Source organism: Diadema setosum, chromosome 5 (genome assembly GCF_964275005.1).
Source record: "Diadema setosum chromosome 5, eeDiaSeto1, whole genome shotgun sequence".
NCBI classification, from domain to species: domain Eukaryota; kingdom Metazoa; phylum Echinodermata; class Echinoidea; order Diadematoida; family Diadematidae; genus Diadema; species Diadema setosum.
In genome coordinates, this window is record NC_092689.1 from 11298610 (window position 1) to 11318520 (window position 19911).

The following is a 19911-nucleotide window of genomic DNA, read 5'->3' on the forward strand; positions in this document are numbered from 1 at the left end:
GGGAGGACCAGTCGCAGTAACTGAAATCAAGATAAGTGCAGATACAGTGTCAATACAATACAGTAATCCTTGTGAGTGATTTGTGTGTGTTCAAACAGCTCTGTTGTTTCATCAGAAATCCATTTAACAGGCAGTTGTCAAATTAGGGTTGTCCACAGTCATGACTGGGCCTGTAGCGATGAGAGAAGTGTTACATGTTTGCTTCACCTGGGCCCGGAGTCATATTGAGGCATGCAATTCTAAATCTATTGTAACAAACAGTTGCTATGGCAACATCTCACTGATTAGTTTAATGGCGCAGTAGACAGAAAAATCCGTCTGTCTGGAGGAGTCTTTATCACTTTTTGGCTTTTACGGCTCTCCTCGGTAGAGGGGATTTTGTGAAACCATACATGGTCTCCGCAAAACATATCCCCAACAATAAGATACAGACCGATCTTTCGGTCAAACTGCCACTGTAGACGAAGAATCTGTCTGTTCTGAGCACTTCGACGGTTCTCCCCCCTGCTTAGGAGAGAGATTCCATGAAGCCAAACGTAGTCTCTGCAGAACATATTCCCAATGATAAATACAGACTAGTCTTTTGGTCTACTGCTGCTGGCTGTTAGTTGCAATTGCTGCAGTGCACAGTGCTTAATGAAGGGGGAATTTTAGGGAAAATACAGGAATAGTAACAATATTGACAGACAATAAGCTGCATTTTCAAGTAGGGGCCTAAAAGGACATGGTCAACAACATGTGCAGAGAATGGAAAGGAAGCACAGGCATATAAGCAGCTGCCAAACTAACTATTCCTGTGTTTTCATTTATTGTTTTTCCAATGTTTTGTTTTTTCTTGTTTTTGCCAAAATTTGTCGTTGACAATAACAGCAATAACTAACCACTAACTTCATGCCATGTTGATACAGCATGTCTTAAGATTCTAGTATCATAAGTAGTATGCATTGGCCAAAGCCATTTGTGTTAGAAGCCATACAACAATGCCAACAATTCTGTACAGTTAATTCAGTGCATTGTTATATGGCATGAATACCAAAGATAATCATTCTGTAAGTTTTTTTTTTTTTTTTTTCTGCAAAGGTGCTTTATGATTGATTTCAACACATCGATATCATCTCACGTGCTTTATGATTTTTGTTCTGAAAGTTTCAGTGCATTGATTGTGTGTTGTCAGAAAGGTGACGAAACAGTAGCTGAGCTTATTTCTTTCAAATGACCCAAACATTGTGTGAAAGATGCCCAGCGAGCAAATCGTAGTAGACCAGTAGAGTGGTATCCAGGGGAATCCCCAGGGTACTGATGAGTGTGCGAATGCACCGTTTGCCCTATGCAGAGATATCTTGGCGAGGCATAAAGAGAGGCACATCATGGCAAGATGACTGCCTCTACAATCTGACGTACAAGACCTGTTCCCACAATGCATTGTGGAGGTCTAGGAGATGTCCCTCATTGATTTCCTTTCAAATAGCTCCTGGATTAGAAGAGGAGCATCATTCATTTCAAAGACCTTGTCCAGTATTGTGAGACTTGTATTCTTCATGTGTGTGTGGAGCCATTTTGACAGTCCAGATCCGTCCATTGCACAATTGGACCATACTAAAGACATTTTAAATCCTCATACATTGCTGACCAAACAATTGGTACTTTTCAACATTTTTATAAAACTTCGCTACTTATAGCAATCATTGTTTAGCGAATCAAATTTTGAATGAATGTGTGGATATTGGGTCGAATTATTTCTCTTTTTCTCTTTCCTCACTGAACCTATAGAAGATTCTAAGAATTATGAATGCATGTTTTATTGGATATGTCGTTATACTAAATTTCACCAATGAATCTGTGTTACCAAGGTATCTCTGCATGGAGCATTTGCTGGGCAAAATGAGAAATGTGGGGTTATGTGGCTCAGTAACGCATATTACGAAATCACGAATATATTTAGTGCCATGTGATCAATTGTTATGTACATAAGATGTGTTAAAAGCTATGATATTACTGTAGATAAACATGAAGAGATGTGTAAAACACCAGTTATCGTTATATCGTTATACATAAATGCAATACAAGTACTATTATCAGTTAGCAGAGCTTATCAGAGGCCTGCCAAGATGTTTTGAGATGTTTGCTGAATGTTATTAAGTGAAATGTCTGTTTGCCAGTGTAAATGCAAAGCATGACGCATTGTTGTGATCAGTATTTTTTTTAAATAAAGATGACATTTTATTGTTATATCTGACTGACTGATAAGTGTCCTGACTGGAATGCCATCTGTACCACTGTTTACCATCAGAGATATCTACAGATTCATATATTTGTGTGTGTGCGTGTATGGGTATGGCTCTGTGCGTGTGTGTTTGCACCGAAACCTGATCCCGGAATTGTACCCTCTTCTGTGTGTGTGTGTGTGTGTGTGTGTGTGTGAGTGTGTGTGTGTGTGAGTGTGTGAGTGTGTGTGTGTGTGTGTGTGCGCGTGGGTGTGTGTGTGTGTTATTGTGTTGCTGCTTTTGTACAGTCACTGTAGAATCCATCCACATCACATCCACCACAAAGGCCTCGTATTTCCCTCCTGTTCAAATATTTGATCCAAAACACAAAGCAAGTATATTTTGCCTATTTCCAGTTTCTGATTTATAAAACTATGAGCCTCGGTGCCTCCATGGACCTACTACACATGACTAAGAACGGAGGTCTTTCTTTGATCACTACCACCGCCATCTGATTATGTGCATCTTAATGAGTACATTCAGATGTCTGGACAATAACGAACATGTGATCATGTATCGTCACTAACTAAAGAATCGTTTCCCTCATTTCAGTCTTGTTTCGCTGATGTGCCTTTTTCAGATGGACATGTTTTTGAATAAATACAGATGATGAGGAGCAGCAAAACCTGAGAACATGACAAATTTTGTGTCAAAAGATGGGTAATGGCTAATTCGCACATTTTCACACACGCATAAGGCCTTGCCTAATGGCAAGATATACCTGTTCTCTACCATTACCATCAATTTTTGCTCTGGAATGAGCTGCAGAAAAGTGAAATATTGAGATCACAAATGACAATCATTCTGCCAAAATGTTAGCTTTCTTTTAAAAACTGCCTTCTTCTCCCAAGCGAAATTGTTTGAGGCATGATTTCCTAACATACGCCACAACTGCACATTCACTCTACTTGATTTTTGTGAGTTATTTTGTTGTGCGCATACAGTTTTAGATTTCTTTAATCTCTGTCTTGTTCTTCTCCCGGCTTGCTGGCGGTGACAACGATGGGATCAAAGCGGTGAAGCATGTTAAAAATGTCTTTGTGGTGCTTTTGAGCTGTACAGGTACATGAATTAATTAACGATACGATGAATGTCCTTGTATACAGTTGAACCTCTCGTATCCGGACAAGTCGGGACCGGGGCTCATCCGGATAAGGGATTTGGCCAGATACGGGAGACTCAATTCTTTATACACGTACATACACATACACTTGTACTGATGTAGCCCATTGTAGTACCACATGTAGTAATGTGTATACTGCAACCTTTTCATTGTTACACTCAGTAACAGACCCCAAAATAGAGGTGTATGTTAATGTTGGAAGTAATATGTAATTCATGTGTGTTTGTGTAGGAGTTCTCAAGGAGTTGGGAATCTCCCTTTTCTCCCGTAATTGTTAAAAAAAAAATAAAAATAAAAAAAATCACGGCGAGATTGCGTCCGTATAATAGAGAGATCCGAATAAAGGGAGGCCGGATAAGAGAGGTTCAACTGTATTAGGTCCATGGTGTCTCCAATACAATGTAACTGTTTGGAGTCACACCTGCCCATAGTTTTAACCACAAACTCTCTAGGCAAAGTATACTTGCATACTTATGTTACATATAAAAGAACCTTCAAAGTGGTGTATCCCCATCCTTGTTCCATCCCAAATAACCAACATAATTATTATATCAACATCTTATGGTTTGTGCTGGGTATTAAACTACAGTAACTAGTACAATTGTACATAATAGTACAAAGTGTACTGTAAAAGTGGACATTTTTGTGGTGTGGAAACTTTTTCACATTTCATGCAACCAGAAACTAGTGCTAAAGTAAAAGGCACATTTATTTTTGCTTGTTATATGTGTACCACCAAGTAATGTCATGATTCTGCGGAATCAAAAACACAGGAAATTCATCTTACTCGGCAGAGCGTGAAAAATTACTCTCGTGAAAATATCCACTTTTACAGTACATGTGTAGTTGCATGATGCCATCAAATATGCTTCTAATTAAAGCCAGTTCACAGTTGCAATCTGAGCATGTACAGATTAAGGCCATTGCAGACCTTCTCTTGAAACTTATGTGTAACCGACATATTTAAAAAACTTGTCTAAGGTTCTTCATGAAAAAAAAAAAACAACAACTACAGGTATGGTACAGTAAGTACATGTATAAGATATTTATGTATGAACAATGCGAACGTTGGAATGTACCAGTGACTTTGCACTCTTTTCAACCAAACTGACAAAAAGCCATTTATGCAGCACTAAAACATGCAAATCACCACTTTTCAGCTTTGCTGTCTCAGTGTATTCTTTTAATCAAAAGATTCCTGTATATGGCAAATATTTTGAGAGGTTTTTATTTTCACGAATTTTGCGAGTCAGGCGCTATTGGCGAAATTAAAGACAAGCGAAAATATTGATTCCGATCACGATGTGGATGTGATGTACACATGTACATTTCTCTATTCATTACAGGACTCCACGATCGCAAATTTAATCACGTGTACTCGCAAAATCGTTGGGAATTCCTGATTCGCGAAAATTTAGACTCAAGAAATATATCACGTATACAGTTTTTTGAAAAGTCTGGTTCAATAGCTAACCATGTGAACTGGCTAAAGTTCGCTTTACAAATCACTAAATGAACATTCCCTGTGAGAGGCTAGCACTGAACCAATGTCTGCACACTTTGTAATACTGTGCATGTCACGCAATCCAAGACAGACACTTCTGTCACTTGAATTGCACATTTCAGCATTTGACACATGAAAATGCAGGAACGTATTTCTCACAATTCCAAATCAAAATACAGGAGGGTTCCATCACAGTGAGGTCAAATACAAAGAGAACTTTGCTTTGAACAAGGTTTATTGACTGATGCAAACCAACCCTTGTTAACCAATGGAACTTCAAAGTTTCCTTAATTGCGATATAAATTTAGGGAGAAAAAGATAAAAAAAAAAACAAAGATGAATTTGTAAAAAGGAACATTTTTGGTCCCACAGCAGACATGGGGCAAAAATCTGCGCCACGTCAACCTGCAAATTGTTGAACAAAAACTCTGTGCTTGTCTACATTATCATTAGGCGCTTGCAGTAAGGGACTATATACACGTTGCAGAGAAAAGCAACACACGCATGTGCTTCTGTTTTATCTGATCTCCAATTGGCTTTGTGTATACGAATGTAACAGAAGGTCCCATCTGCTACACGATTGTTATCAAGTCTAATACATTTGACATCATACAAGATTTTTTTCTTTGTCTTGAGAAAACTTCTAGCACTTCCCTGTTGCATTTCCTGTTTTTCTGTTCATTGAGTATTGCATTGCACTGGATATCATCCTATCAGAGCAGAACATGTTCATACAGTGTGCATTTGTGGGTGTGTTCAAAGTGTAAGGATATGAGGGTCTGGATATGACAAGGTAATTTCGCTGAACCCAATGATCTCATTTTAACAGGATGCCCTTGTATAATACGATACTATCTTTATATGCTCTCACTCCACCAAATGATACCTTCCATATGACTAACAATCAAACTCCAGAGAGACACAACAAAATACACTTGTTGCACCTGCATCTTCTCTTTGACAAGGAATATATTTCTCACATTGAACACTTAATACAGCACCAACACAGACAGTCCAACAGTCTTTAAGAGGAAAATAAGCATTACTACATACTACTTCAACATTTCCATTTAAAATGTGACCACACATGGACCATGTGTGTAAACAAATGATTGTTACTCCTATCAAATGACCCTACACACAAACTTGACACTAAGCTTAAAAATATGTCCTTTCTCTATTCCGATTTGCCTTTTCACAAAATTCAACAAACATTTCTGCATGATATATACCCATTTAAAATATCAGCTTCCAACATCTTGGTAGTACTTATATTGCAATAAAATATTTGTATGCATAATATACAACTTCACCAACACTCGTCTTACAAATTGCTGTCATATCCCCATATTTTAAGTGTACCATTACCCCAAGTATTGTTTGCTATATTTGGAGAATATACTTGAGAAATGCCCTCTGTAAAATATTATGATTGTTTGTTTTTTCACTCCGATTTTTCATCTATTGAGGTCGTAAATGTAATTTTAAAGAGTATACAAAAACAAAAACTACTTCAAGTAGACTAGTCAATCCCCCAATTCTTTAAATCGTACAATCGTGGTACATGTATCGATACTTTTTCCAAATATGTCTTAAATGATAGTGATATGCAATGCACGTGCATGATCAGCTAACTGATCAACATGAAATCTAGAAATTATTCCTCAAAAATGTATGCATAGAGCTAGAATGCGCACACATCTGTACCGACGCTTACGGAGCAGAACTTTAACACGCAGAGCACAAGTGTCAAATTGTCATAGAGATATGATCTGATTTATCAAAATATGTATACTTTCAGGGGTTATCATATGTGAATTACAGCCGTTTTTTGTGTATTCTAGCTGTATACAAATTTGATTTCCAGGATATTGGTACAGTGTACACTTTAATGTTCACAAGAACACCATACAATCACTGGATTACAAACTCTAGCCAACCGATGGTAGTGAAAAGGGCAGGTCTTCTTAATTCTCTTGTCAGGGCCAGAAGTATGGATATCTGCAACTGAAGTGTTTCTACTGGCAAGCAAACTACACAAAGGAAATGCGGCTTAACCGCCTTCCTTGTTCACCTCCAGTGAAATGCCTGCAAGCAGTATCTGTGTTAATTTGTGATCACCAGAATGACGGTGAGCTTCGAATTAGATTGTCAAGAGCACTGTGCTTTAACCTACAAAATAGATGATCCGTCCCAGAATAATATTCACCTCAGTCAACCTTAAGGGCCCGGTCCCACTGGCCCTAAACATCAGCAATATTCGTGAAACACGCTTGTGTGAGTCGGCTGACATCTGCACACGTCTGTAATTATCCGCCGAGGCATGTTTTTCCATTGCAAGGATTTTTGAGCTGCACAAAATGTTAGTTGCGGATATTTAGTGAATATAAACAAATTTTGTGCACAATTCATACGCAAATCTTCCTTAACGCCGGTGGGATCGGGCCTTGAAGGAACCTCTTCTTATACTGTAAAAGCTGTAATTTTCACAAATTTAGCAAAACATTGTTGGGCCACAAATTGAACAACACATGGAAATATTCCCACCTGAGCTTGACCGCATTAAATTTGCAGGTTGAACGCACAGGCATTTATGCACTATGATAGCATTGGTGTCGTATCGGAAAACGTCATCTCGTGAAAATGTCTGTGACCTCCTCATTCAAGAAAATAATGGCTTTTCCATCAGATGAAACCTTTTATAGAGATGGGAATATCCAATGTTCTGCAGAACACATCTGGACTGTTTGCCACGCAAACATCACCCGAGACTCATACACTTCCAAAATGCAACATGCTATTGGTATATCTTACCACCAAACTTTGAAAATGACAAAGATATGGATTGATGACTAGGTCACCGGTTCCACATTACAAGCAATAAACTATGATATGCTGACAGTGTATCACCTAATGATAATGACAATCTTCACTGGGCATGACATTATCAAGCCACCACACATCCTTCCACTGTTGATTAAACATCAATTAATTGGGAAAATTGACAAGCTTATCTGGCACATTATGCACAACCTTTAACAGAATACCAGGACGTGGTACTTTCATGAACCTTTTGGAACTAAAGACCAATTCCATCTGCAGAGACGGAATGACATCACTAATATTGTACATGCCCTTCTATGTCCTTGGCATGTGATGTATGCACTTGCTTTATTTTGTGCACTTCTTTCTGTAGTTGCTGATACTCAAATTATTGCTTTCTTTAAACAATGATTAGATATGATCATGAGTAACTGACAGCCGATTCAATTTATCCGGACGAGTTCAATCTCACTTAATCTAAACTACACATCCAATATCCCATTAAATCCCCACATGTAAATGTATGGCTCGGGCAAATGAGTTTACAAATCTTCAATAATATATATAACTCTATATTGGGATGTTCCCTGGGAATATAAGAAAAATTAGTCCATGAATTTCCTGTTGTTGTTGGGCCCAAACAGCTTGGTTCGTATTTCAGGAAGCATCTGAAAAAGAAAGGAATGCAGATAAAACTACAGGTTATACTATATGTGTTGTCACAGTAACTATTCATACATAACAAAAGCTTATTCACATTTTCAACCTGCCGAATCAGAAAACACACACACACACACACACACATTTTTATTTCTTTCGTGAAGGATACTTTTACTGTAAAGCAAGAAATATTCACTGCATGACATCTATACGAATTGCCACCGACATCCCATGCATAATAGTGTAAGACAATTTTGAGCACATTTTAATTTCGTGAATCTTGGCTCTTGCAAAATTTGCCAAATTAAAATGCACACAAACATTTCTAGTTTTACAGTATACATATACCACAGTCTATTTCTTATTAGGTTGCAGGATGGTCCATGGACAGTTTTAGCATGCAGCAGAACCTTGCAAAATTTGGATGCCACCTTATTCACTGGGTTAAATATTTAATAATGAGGATACAATACCACCAGAATACATCCAGAGCTGCAAGGGCTGCGAGCAAAACATTCATTCACAAACATCAAGACTTTTCCCGCGCACAATATATCAAAGTTTAGAGTTGTGGACTGCTCTGTGTTTGGCTTTTGGCAGATGAGATCTTTCTGGAGGTATGAATCCGTCAGATTTGGGCATTTGTTGTCACACAGGTCTATCATCTCGTAACAATTTACCCATGATGTCTCATCAGTGGTAAGCCCTCATTCATGTACCAAGGTTGATGACATCTTTTATGATATTTTTAAAAAGTGTCACAATTAGTCCTATTCATCTGACCGAAATCATACTTTTAATTTCCAGAGCCAAGTGAATATACTTCTCTTCCATCATCCACCCATATAAGTGAAAAAAAGAAGAAGAAGATAAGAAACACAATGTAAAATACCTTTAAGTTCAGGTTGTACTCTTTAACGCATGATAATTTTACAGAATTCAAGATTTGAAACTATTTAAAATGCATTCATACCTTGCTAATGCATTACTTACACAGGTCTGCCAACATTCCCACATTCAAATCTGGGAGATGCCACACAGCAGTCAGGGAGATATCTGTGTGCTACATGCATTTCAATGGGTGAAAATAATTCCCAAATCAGGGGGATTTTCATACTCTCTTATTCCGACATGAACAAATTTTGACATTTTCTGGGAGACTCCTGCAGAATCGGGGAGACTTGGCAGCTCTGCTTACAGAGAGAGACAGAGAGAGAAAGAATTAGGATAGAAAGATAGATAGACAGGTGGATAGAAAGATAGAAAGATACAAACAAAAGTAGAGAAAGAAAGAGATAGAGGAAGAGAAAGAAAAAGAAGGAAGGGAAAATGTGCAATGCCATCTGTAACATACCTGTTTGCTGAGAAGATCTAGTCTCTTCTCCAGGGTATTTTCCACTTTGATCTTCCCATTGGGAGTATACATATCTACACCTCCACTCCTGCAGGCAAAGGATCATCAGAGAAGAGAAATAGAGTAGCTGCGTATGGATGCTTTCATTTTGCTATATCTACACTCAGTATTGTCTCAGGCATTTGGAAAGGAGACTCCCAAATCATCTGTGTCTGGTGTTCATGTTCCTCATCAGAAACAACTGTCATCTCATGTGAAATATTTGCATTCCGGTCCAAAATCCATCAAAAAATGACTCATCTCTGTAAGACACTTCCCTTCTGAAACAATACAAGAGGACACATTCATATATTTCTTGGTGGTCTTATTTTGGCAAATTTCACAAGCCAATTGTACATGTGCATGCAACAAGCCAAAATATTGCCTCCCGCAACACAGATGCACTGCATATATTCTTTGAGTGGGTAAGACCATCAACTCTGCTACAGGCAACTCCTATTAAAACAACGTCTTTGGGACCAGCAATTTCCTTTTGTTGTATTTTTTTTTTTGTTATAGTCTAGCAATAAAGTATACATAATACATAATATCTACGTAATTATTTAGGGACATGAATTTTCACTTTGTTGTAATGAGATTTTTGTCGTTACCATGTCTGTTATAATTGGAGTGCCCTCTATGTAAAAAGACAATATATTCATATTTCATGTCATCCCCATGGTTCTCAATGCAAAGATAACGGATTACAAAATTGCCTTCAAAAAGTCTCGCAATGTAATGCTTGCAAAAATACTTAGCATACACATAAATGGTAATGCATGCCATTGCCCCAAACTCTTACATCACATGACACTTTTCAAGCTTGTCAGCACGTTTCTATGACATCCTACTAGTTTCATGTGGACACTTCATCCTAGGCAATGTATTATTCAAATAATTGCAAGAGGCAGGTCACAAAATCAGACAGGCTAGTCAAAGCCAAGCTAGCTACTTCATCTGACTCATCATAAGAGAAGTTCTAAGCTTGATCTCAGTTTTAAAACCATGCTGAGGATTTATATAACGAGGGTGAGTTTTACACATGTTAAAATCCACTGTAAGAAACAAAATTGGTGGCTGCTGGCTACATTAGCAAGGTGGCTGATATACACAAGGTTTTTAACATGGCATTTCTCCCTGGGATTTTTCAGTGGCCGCATATGGCAGGTTTGACTGTTTGTTTGTTTGTTTTTTTTTTGTATTCATAACAATTTATGAATGAGAACGTCATGCTTTATTCATTTATAAATTTTTTTCAGTTTGCTTATATAAAGAATATATATAATTTTTTTTTTTCCGCAAATGGGAGGGCAAATTTCTGTTTCTTTTCAGCCGTAAAAAATCTTAATTCTCGAATTACTACCCTACTCTGACTAGTTCTTCTTCAATATTTGTAGATGAACAAGCTCAACATAAAATTCCATGAAGCAATATTTATCAAACACTTTCAGCCTGTCCTCTGTGCCTGCATACTTACACTTCAGGGGAGAGGAAGTTCTCTTGGTCTACAACCACGTTGCATTCTTTCTTGGTTGCCTCCCTGTAGCTCTTTACTGCATCAGGTACTGTTTCCTGTGGGTGTGAGATGGAACAGAGCAGCTTATAACAATGGTGAGGAAATATGACAAAAATGTATGAGAAGATAGACAACAAAACACGGTGAAAAGACAACGTAACACATAATTAGGACAATGGAATAAGGAGAGAAGTGGCTAAGCAATGTGTTTCATTCATATTGTCAAGAAACTCAACGATTCAGTAAAGAAAAAGCTAAAAGAACTCAAATAACATCACTTAACCCTATTCTAACTGGGCTATTTGAGACCAAGTTTTTACGGGGGGGGGGGTCAATTTGACCCCCCCTTCAGATCTCGGCCGCCGATCGTGCGATCGCTGCGAAATTTTGCCTGAAGATAGAGCTGGATGTCAACTACAAGATTACATGGTCATACAATAGAAAAATATTGCCTTTCTATTTTTAATAAATTAATTATGCAAATTTGTGCATGAAATCATATTTTCACCTATAACTCCACTAAAAAGACTGGAGGATTGCTAAATTTTTGTGTCAGAATTCCTCAAGACACATCAAACAATTTTCGTGTAAAAAAATAGCACAATCAAAATCAATTTCTTTTGTTTTCTATTGTTTTAATTTCTTATGTATTTTATTGTTTTTTCGACCTTTTGTTTTCTATTGTTTTTTTGCCAGAATTTGTTGCAGGCACTTTTTCAGGCTTATCTACACTAGAATTGATTAATCTCAATGGTTAAAAGTTGAAATAATCCTATTTATATCAATTTAACCAAAAAACACAATTTGCATTGGATTTGCACACGATATCATGAATTTGAGCTGTTTTTGGGTTGACATGTATATGCAAAACATTACGTAACTTCAGAACGGTGTACCCAGACGTCGCAAATTTGGTCTCAAAATATGCGGGAGACTTCAATGAAAAAAGTCGTGAAATGACGCAGCAAAATATTTGTGCGTTGCGAAATCGTCGAGGGGGGGTCAATTTGACCTGCCCCCCCCAGTTAGAATAGGGTTAAAGCAAGGCTGCACACTGGCACTGGTCCAACTTTTTTAGAAATGGACCGGTAAAAAATTGAAAAACTAGGTACCTACTGGTCCGAGAGACAGGTTGGACTAGTAGAAAAAGTGAGTTAGTGTGCAGCCCTGCTTAAAGATCCAGTAATTTGGGAATACTTTGAAGTAGGAAGGCTGGCCCAGCTTGGATATATTTGAGAACCCCTGTAATGAATTGTGTACAGCTTTGTCACTGATCCATATGTAAGTACACACACTGCTGCAGAATCTGGATTGTAGTTGACCATTACCAATGAGCATACACTACGATGCACATATCTGCTGACCTTTGCTATTTCTGTTTTTTAATGTACCTCGGTGGGCAGTGAATGAATCAAAACTACTCATGAGTCTCCATACTACTGGATCTTTAATGAATACCTCTTAATGTTCATAAATCAATACAATTTTGTAGTTTTCACAAGTTTTCTTTCGTTTACTTCTATATTCTTATCTTTACATTAATAATACCTATACCAAACTCCCAGGATCTAATGGGTACAGAATGATCTCAAACAGAGTTGAATGCTACTGTGACTAGCATAAGTTAGTGGCAGAGGGAGAGAAGCAGTTTGCAGTCTGAAAGCTGCACTAACATTCACAAGTTTTAAGACTTGCCTTGACAAGGCTGACGTCACACTCCTTACACCTGACGACCACGTTTGGTTCCAGGAGCTGGTACAGACCCTGGCTGAGCAGACCCTTGATCACCTCCTTGTACTGGGTCCTGTTCTTGGTCAGTTCTGTCAGCCGCTCCTGGGCCTCGTCCAGCACGGCTTGGACGTGGTCTTCGCGGCACTTGAGAACCTTGAGACGTGCCTGATTCAGCATGTTGGACTGCAGGCTGGAGTAACGGGAATAAGACAAAGGTAATCTTGAAGACACATGCTAAAACTTGCTGATTACAGATCAATATAAACTGTTCCCTCACTTTCATCAATGTACCCCCTCAACTGCCTTTTTTTGATCTCTCTGAAATCATAGCCATCTCCAGCTGACAGCATCCTAGGCTTCAATACTTCTGTATTGTTTACTTTATGAGATGACAAAATTATTGGACAAGAAATAATTCATATCATCGCCAGAATACGTACATTATGACCTTTGGAAGTAATGTGAACACAGTAACCATGAGATATCTGCGATAATGCTTTATACTCCTTGTGATAAAAAATACATAAACCGACAATAGACGAAAGAACAAACAACTACTACAACTTCTTAGAATTAGGCTGTTCACATCTAAACTGCACTTACATTTTCTTTTGCAGATCCAGATTTTTCTCCTTCCTGCCATAGAAATCTGTGATCTTTATCCTCTGTTGCTGAACAAGACGCCCCTTTTCAATTTGGAATTCTTCTTCGGCCTATTTCATGACAAAGTTACAGGATTCAAAGAGAGACAGAAAATGGGAAATATAAAGAGCAAAATATACACAAGTAGTAAAGGAGGTACATGTATTTTGTATACACAATGTAAGATAAAGAAAATGACAGAGAAAATAACAAATAATGGAAAGACCACCATACAATGATAAAAAAAAGATTGTTTATCTGGGGGGGGGGGGGGATCTCCCCTCCCCACCCAAACTTTTTGTTTTCTCAAATATTTATTCACTTCCATTCAAATAATACCAGATACATCAATTCACGTTAGTATCAATGCACGTAACTGTAACAGAATAATTTCTTTAATAAAGGTACAATTTGTAACAACTGAGATCGTATTTTATTTTTCAATATAACAAAATAACAATAGTATACAGTGTAGCTGTATTTCCCCAATTACTTTCCCCCAAATGGAAGAATATTACACTGTATTTACACATCCCCAAAACAATTCTCCCACGCTATATTTCCTAACAACAGAATGTACCTTTAAGCTACCAAAAATATAAAACCTTTCCATATTCACATCTCCCCTTTCCTTTAAAATCTAGCCCATTATCAGAAAGACATCAATCTGTCTCCTATCCTTCCACTCATCCCCCTTAAAATTCCCAGTCAAAAAAAAAAACCAAAAACAAAACACACACACACACACATCATACAACATGGACAAACAAAACTTTTGCATTTTTGTCTATGTTGCATACATTTGTACATTACACACAAAGTCTAGAAATGGTATTAAACAATGTTCAATAGATTTTTAAGGAGCTCTGTACATGTCTTTTCTTGTTAATATTAGGCCATTCAGTTGCAAAAAAACAAACAACAACATTTAGTTTCAATGAGTATTCATTATTTGACCTTCATTGTATGTTAGCACATATGTGCAGATGTCTGTCCAGCCTTGCATGCACTGTTACGCTGAAATTTTTCATTTTGGCAAAAATTCTAATAGATTGCTTCTTTGCCAGTGTTTCTACTTACTGTGTTCTACAATATGATAATATTGTATGAGTGTGTGTGTGTGGGGGGGGGGGGGGAGCAATGCACATACATTGGAAGCAAATAATAAAGTGACATCCCTGAAATGCCCCTTTTACTATAGAAATGCCCATCTCCTTTGGCACACAAGCCCATCACATTACCACAATGACATCTATGAATCATTTAAAAAAAAAAAAAAAATCACTCTCCTAATTCCAAACACCATGACATTAACTGGTAAAAGAATACTGAGTATGGTGAATAGAGCAAAACATGGTTTGAAAGGCCAAATGAATGATGATGTACTGATGGGCCACAGTGATAAGTCATATCCTTTTTACATTAATGTTATGAAATGAAAGGAAAGAGTGAATGAAACAACTTTTTGCTGTGTTGTGGTGTCGTACCTGCCTCTACAATATAGTCCATAGGCCATGACAGTACGACACCCAACAGTAATGGTCAAATCTCATATTTCAAAAACAAAACAACTCCCACAACCTCTGCCTCTATTGATGCATTCTACTTCTACTCCTGAACTATGTTAGCATATCAATACAAACTGATGATGAGGAGTATAAACCTACATACATGTTTCTCTAAGTACAGACTGTAGCTTGGTTGTGACTCCTGGATGGTGTATACTACATTGAGGAAGTGACTGAGAACCATCGTCCCTGGCTTCCTCTGCATCAGTTTTGATCTGACCGCGCCAGTTGTGCGGCATGTTACAGTTTTACAATGTATCCCTTTTCTCTTTCTTTCATACAAAGTGCATAAGCACACCACATACATTTGTAGAGTGCAAAAATGAATGTAAATGTATGGTTTTTTAAGTACCTGATGAAAAAGTAGAATCAATAGCCATCCTAAACATCAATGATTGTTTTTTATTCATGTCTAAAACAACAATCTTTGGGTGCATATATAATGTACTCATAGGTGAGTGTGTGCAAAAACTCTAGAAGCTATACTCTAGAATTATTAGTTTTTATCAGCATTGCTTACTGTATGTACATGTATCTTGAAAGAATTTCTAAGTAATTTTCTGGCCTTTTAATAGGTACAGGAATATACAGAATAAATAGGAGTAGTCATCAGATCAGATAACATCAAAATAACATACTACTATTGTCATCTTTTGATCACTGGTTTAATTTCCTATGAATCTTCACTGGGCTATTTAATAAGTATGTTACCGGTACTCAATTGTTACACTGTATCTGCCGAGGTTAAATCTCTCCTTCACAAATATTCCACTGAGACAGTATGAATTATAAAGGATGTATTTGTAACTGGAAAAATAAGAACAAAACATACCTTCGCATCTATTTCTTCTGCTTTCTCTTTGGCCTCCTGATCGATGAAAGCCATCATATGCTGGATCTGCAAGTGATCAGAAAGTATCAATGCTGCAGTGAAATTTTAATCTTAAATGTGATATGACAATGGACACAAGTAACGAATCAAAATAAAAACCCTTTAGAGGTTACTGTTACATTGTACAACCTATTTATCAATTCAGTCAACATGGGGCTGGTTTTAAACTAGAAACAGAAAGTCATTGATACTGTTACAGTACACTATTGCTTGGCACCAAATCATGTGTCCGAAAGCATTTACCTTGAAAGTGATGGGCCAAGTGACGTACATGTAGACCTCTTCTGAGTTCTGGCTCTAGTGCATTTGTGGCTACAAAGTTATTTTCATAAACATGCTCATCAAACATCAGTTTTTGTATTTGTTCTTATCTCCATCTAGCCTGACCAGACGCTGTGCGAAGCACGGCGTCCCTGTGCGCCAGCTCGCAGCACTTGTGTACAGCAGCGCAACAGGGCTGTGTGTGTAAATAATTAAAGGACATTTATATTGTGCAGATAATAAGTACCTAACCTATTCTCCTGCTATAGCCATAGCTTCGGCTATACCCACCGCCACAATGTATTAAAAACCACATTCTAGTTGTGAAATGTGAACTAAAGATCTATTGGCTTCATAAAGCATTTACACACAATACTAGTACATAGTAGATCAATGTGATAGATACATTGTAAATGCACTACAAGCAACTCATTCAAAGCACAGTTTACAAGTCACAATTGGGCATTACAATTGCTCAGAGTCAGACAGTGAGACAGTGCAAACTGTCTTGCACCTGCACAAGTAGTCAATGGAATCTTGAACATTTACCTGCTTTTGGACATCTTCGTCACTTAAGGCCATGATGTAACTCAAAATAAGAACAACCTGGAACGGATACGAGAGATTCTGTGGGATATGCACTGCAGAGAGAGAGAACTAGTAGATCCAACTGATGCTTTAGTACGCCACAAAATGCAATTTCGTCACATAAATTCAGCAGCACACATCACGCACAGTGTACAGCATTGCATTGATTTGGTATCCACATCATGTGTCACAGCATAATATAACAGAGAAACGTACGTAGGGGTGATCAATGGAAGCCTGCCTACCGGTCGGTCTCGCGTACCGGTCATGTGCTTTGCAGCTCGAGAAGCTGTAAGATCGAGAGCACGCAAACGACGCGCGCATGAGTAATTACACAGAAAATTTGTATAGACCAATGCGGATACGTGCGTGTACATCCCATCAGGTGACACACCGCCACTCTTGTTTCAACCAGGGAGGTGAGGGAGGTGGCACCCACCAGGGAGGTGGAAAGAGATCTCTTTCCACCTCCCTGCACCCACCGTGCACCTGTTTCAACCAACACCCCACCTAAGCACTCCATTTAGCATCGGAGACTGTAATGCATTGCAAATAAAATCAAAGAAACAGACTGGTAGAACTTTCAAATCGGACCCTGCAAGTGAAAAAAAAAAATCCGTTGACCTGTTTAGGCTCTACAAAAGGTCTTCACTAGGTCAAAATCATCCTTTATGCCAAACGGAAATAAACACCATGATCTTTCGTATCAAAGTAATGTTGCAAGAACCTACTAATGATACCTTTGTAATATACTTTGGTAAGTCCTTACGCTAAAACATGCACGCCGATATACACATACTACAGCAATATTAAAAATGAGATGGAGTAATGACGTCACAGTATAAAATTCTTATATTTGCATAATGTCTGTGATCATTGGAAGAAAAAAACAACAACAGCACGAAAATCCTTGTGGTAGGCATACTGGTACATGTAGGCCTATTTCTTTTCTTTTGTATACTCAATGTCTTCTTTAATTAGACCAGGGAGGTGGGAAGAGACGGCTAGTATTTGGCTTGTCGCATGTTTTTATTCCAATTTGAACGTGCCGTAGTGGTTGCCAATAATCTCGAGCTATTATGCAATGGATTGGCATCTATAGTTTGCATGACACTTACGTAATTCGAAAGAGGACTATAATTCTATTGTAATAGTTATTATCAAAAAAAAAAATGTTTCTCTCTTTTGAGGGTGTAAACTAACAATGCCGACGGAGATATTGTGTGTATACAGTATGTCCCCCAAAAAATTACAACGCGGCCTTCCGCAGTGATATCTTTAAAAATAGTGAATGAATCTTAGTAAAAATTCAGGGTATGAAACTATAACTCATTGCCCACATCTTACAGAAAACAATTCGATTTGGTTAAGCGGTCACAGAGAAATGTGGATTGTTGTAAAGCATGTCATGAATCGGATTCTTCCGAGTTTAACATTTCGATGATCTTGTGTGTGAACAATAGACAGAACTTGGACAGAAGAGATTCCCGACATCCTCTACAAAATTCCGTATTTCTCTTTGACCACTGAAGCAAATCGAATGGGGTTTTCTGTAAGATGTGGGCAATGAGTTATAGTTTCATACCCTGAATTTGTATTTAGATTGATTCACTATTTTTAAAGATATCATTGCGGAAGGCCCCGTTGTAATTTTTTTGGGACATACTGTATAGGCCTATACCATACCGTACCCCATAGGCCCTGAGTATAGAGGCAAAACACTTTTTTTAATTAGTTTTCTTCCGTGTCTCCCTCTGCAGATGAAATTTGCTGAAGATCAACTGCTGATCTAAAATTAGTAGATCATCTATAGATGACAGGTTCGAATCCCACTGGTTCCATTTTCTGACATGTTTGTTGGGTTATATATAGATAAGGAATTGCGATCTTACACATTTCGTTTGTAGAGGGAGACAAAAATTGAAAGAAAAAAAAAAACTCAAACCTATAACCTTCGGCCCTCTGCTTAAATCTCTTGCTTTCATTTTTTTTTTAATTGGGTATTTAACAACCAACTACACTGTATAACAAAAAAAAAAAAAAACCCCAACCAAACAAACAAAGGTTTATACAAATCAAATAACGAATACAAACTTTTGAAACGTTGCCTAATCTATCGTGCTTACAGGAGCAATAACATAATATCAGATTTAACAAATGACTAAAGAAAAGATTGAAAACTGGGCTTCTATTTCTAAACCTATACATCAGCGATAAATATAAAAGCGGGTACACAAAAGAAAATAGTTTACACAGAAATAGTTTTGGTGGTCTTTGCTACAACCAGATAATCTTAGGAAAGATGACAGTCACTTATTCCTCTCTTAAGTTTTAAGCTAAAAAACTGTCCTAAACTCTTTGTCCCTCGGATAGGACATATCAAAACAGAGGTACCGTGTGTGAGAGAGTCACAACTCATGCAAGTGAGGTCCCGTTTTCATTCATTCATTGCAAAGAGCAGGGTGCGATAACCCGGTGAAGTGATGGTCCGTCTCACATCCATCTGCATTATGGCATAATGCAGATCATGTCTATGGGCTATCTAGTCCAGATACTGGACGATTTTTATCATCCGCAGTCCCCACACACTCGGCACCCACACCCAATGCGCCCAACCGCTGATTGCGACACTCCACCAATTGGTACTCCCGAAAAAAATCTGCATTCAGGAGGGGTGAATTGTGTAATACAGTGTACATACAGACACCATCAACGTACGTCCGTACACACGCGGGCACACTACGAATACAGTCCAGGAAGTGGACTATGGGCTATCCAGCCATCTTCTCAGATGGAAAATGAACTCATCACATCATTATAGAGCCAGCATGTGTGGAGTTACTGAATCGTGCAGGTGCACATAATGAGAAATAACACAAATCATTGCAGACGATCATATTCCTACATTTCAGTGGAAGGTGATTTAACAATTATAATGGCATGATG

General features: G+C 37.9%; 1 protein-coding gene across 1 annotated transcript; it reads right to left on the reverse strand.

Moving 5' to 3' along the window:
- Window positions 1-5613: 5613 nt before the first annotated feature.
- Window positions 5614-17090, reverse strand: LOC140229088 (V-type proton ATPase subunit E-like). Its single transcript, XM_072309351.1, has 7 exons — window positions 16927-17090; window positions 16057-16122; window positions 13618-13727; window positions 12979-13204; window positions 11245-11339; window positions 9729-9816; window positions 5614-8382 (listed from the first exon to the last, which is right to left on the reverse strand). The coding sequence occupies exons 1-7, from the start codon at window positions 16957-16959 to the stop codon at window positions 8320-8322; spliced, it is 681 nt and encodes a 226-aa protein (XP_072165452.1). The 5' UTR covers window positions 16960-17090; the 3' UTR covers window positions 5614-8319.
- Between the last annotated feature and the right edge of the window lie 2821 nt (window positions 17091-19911).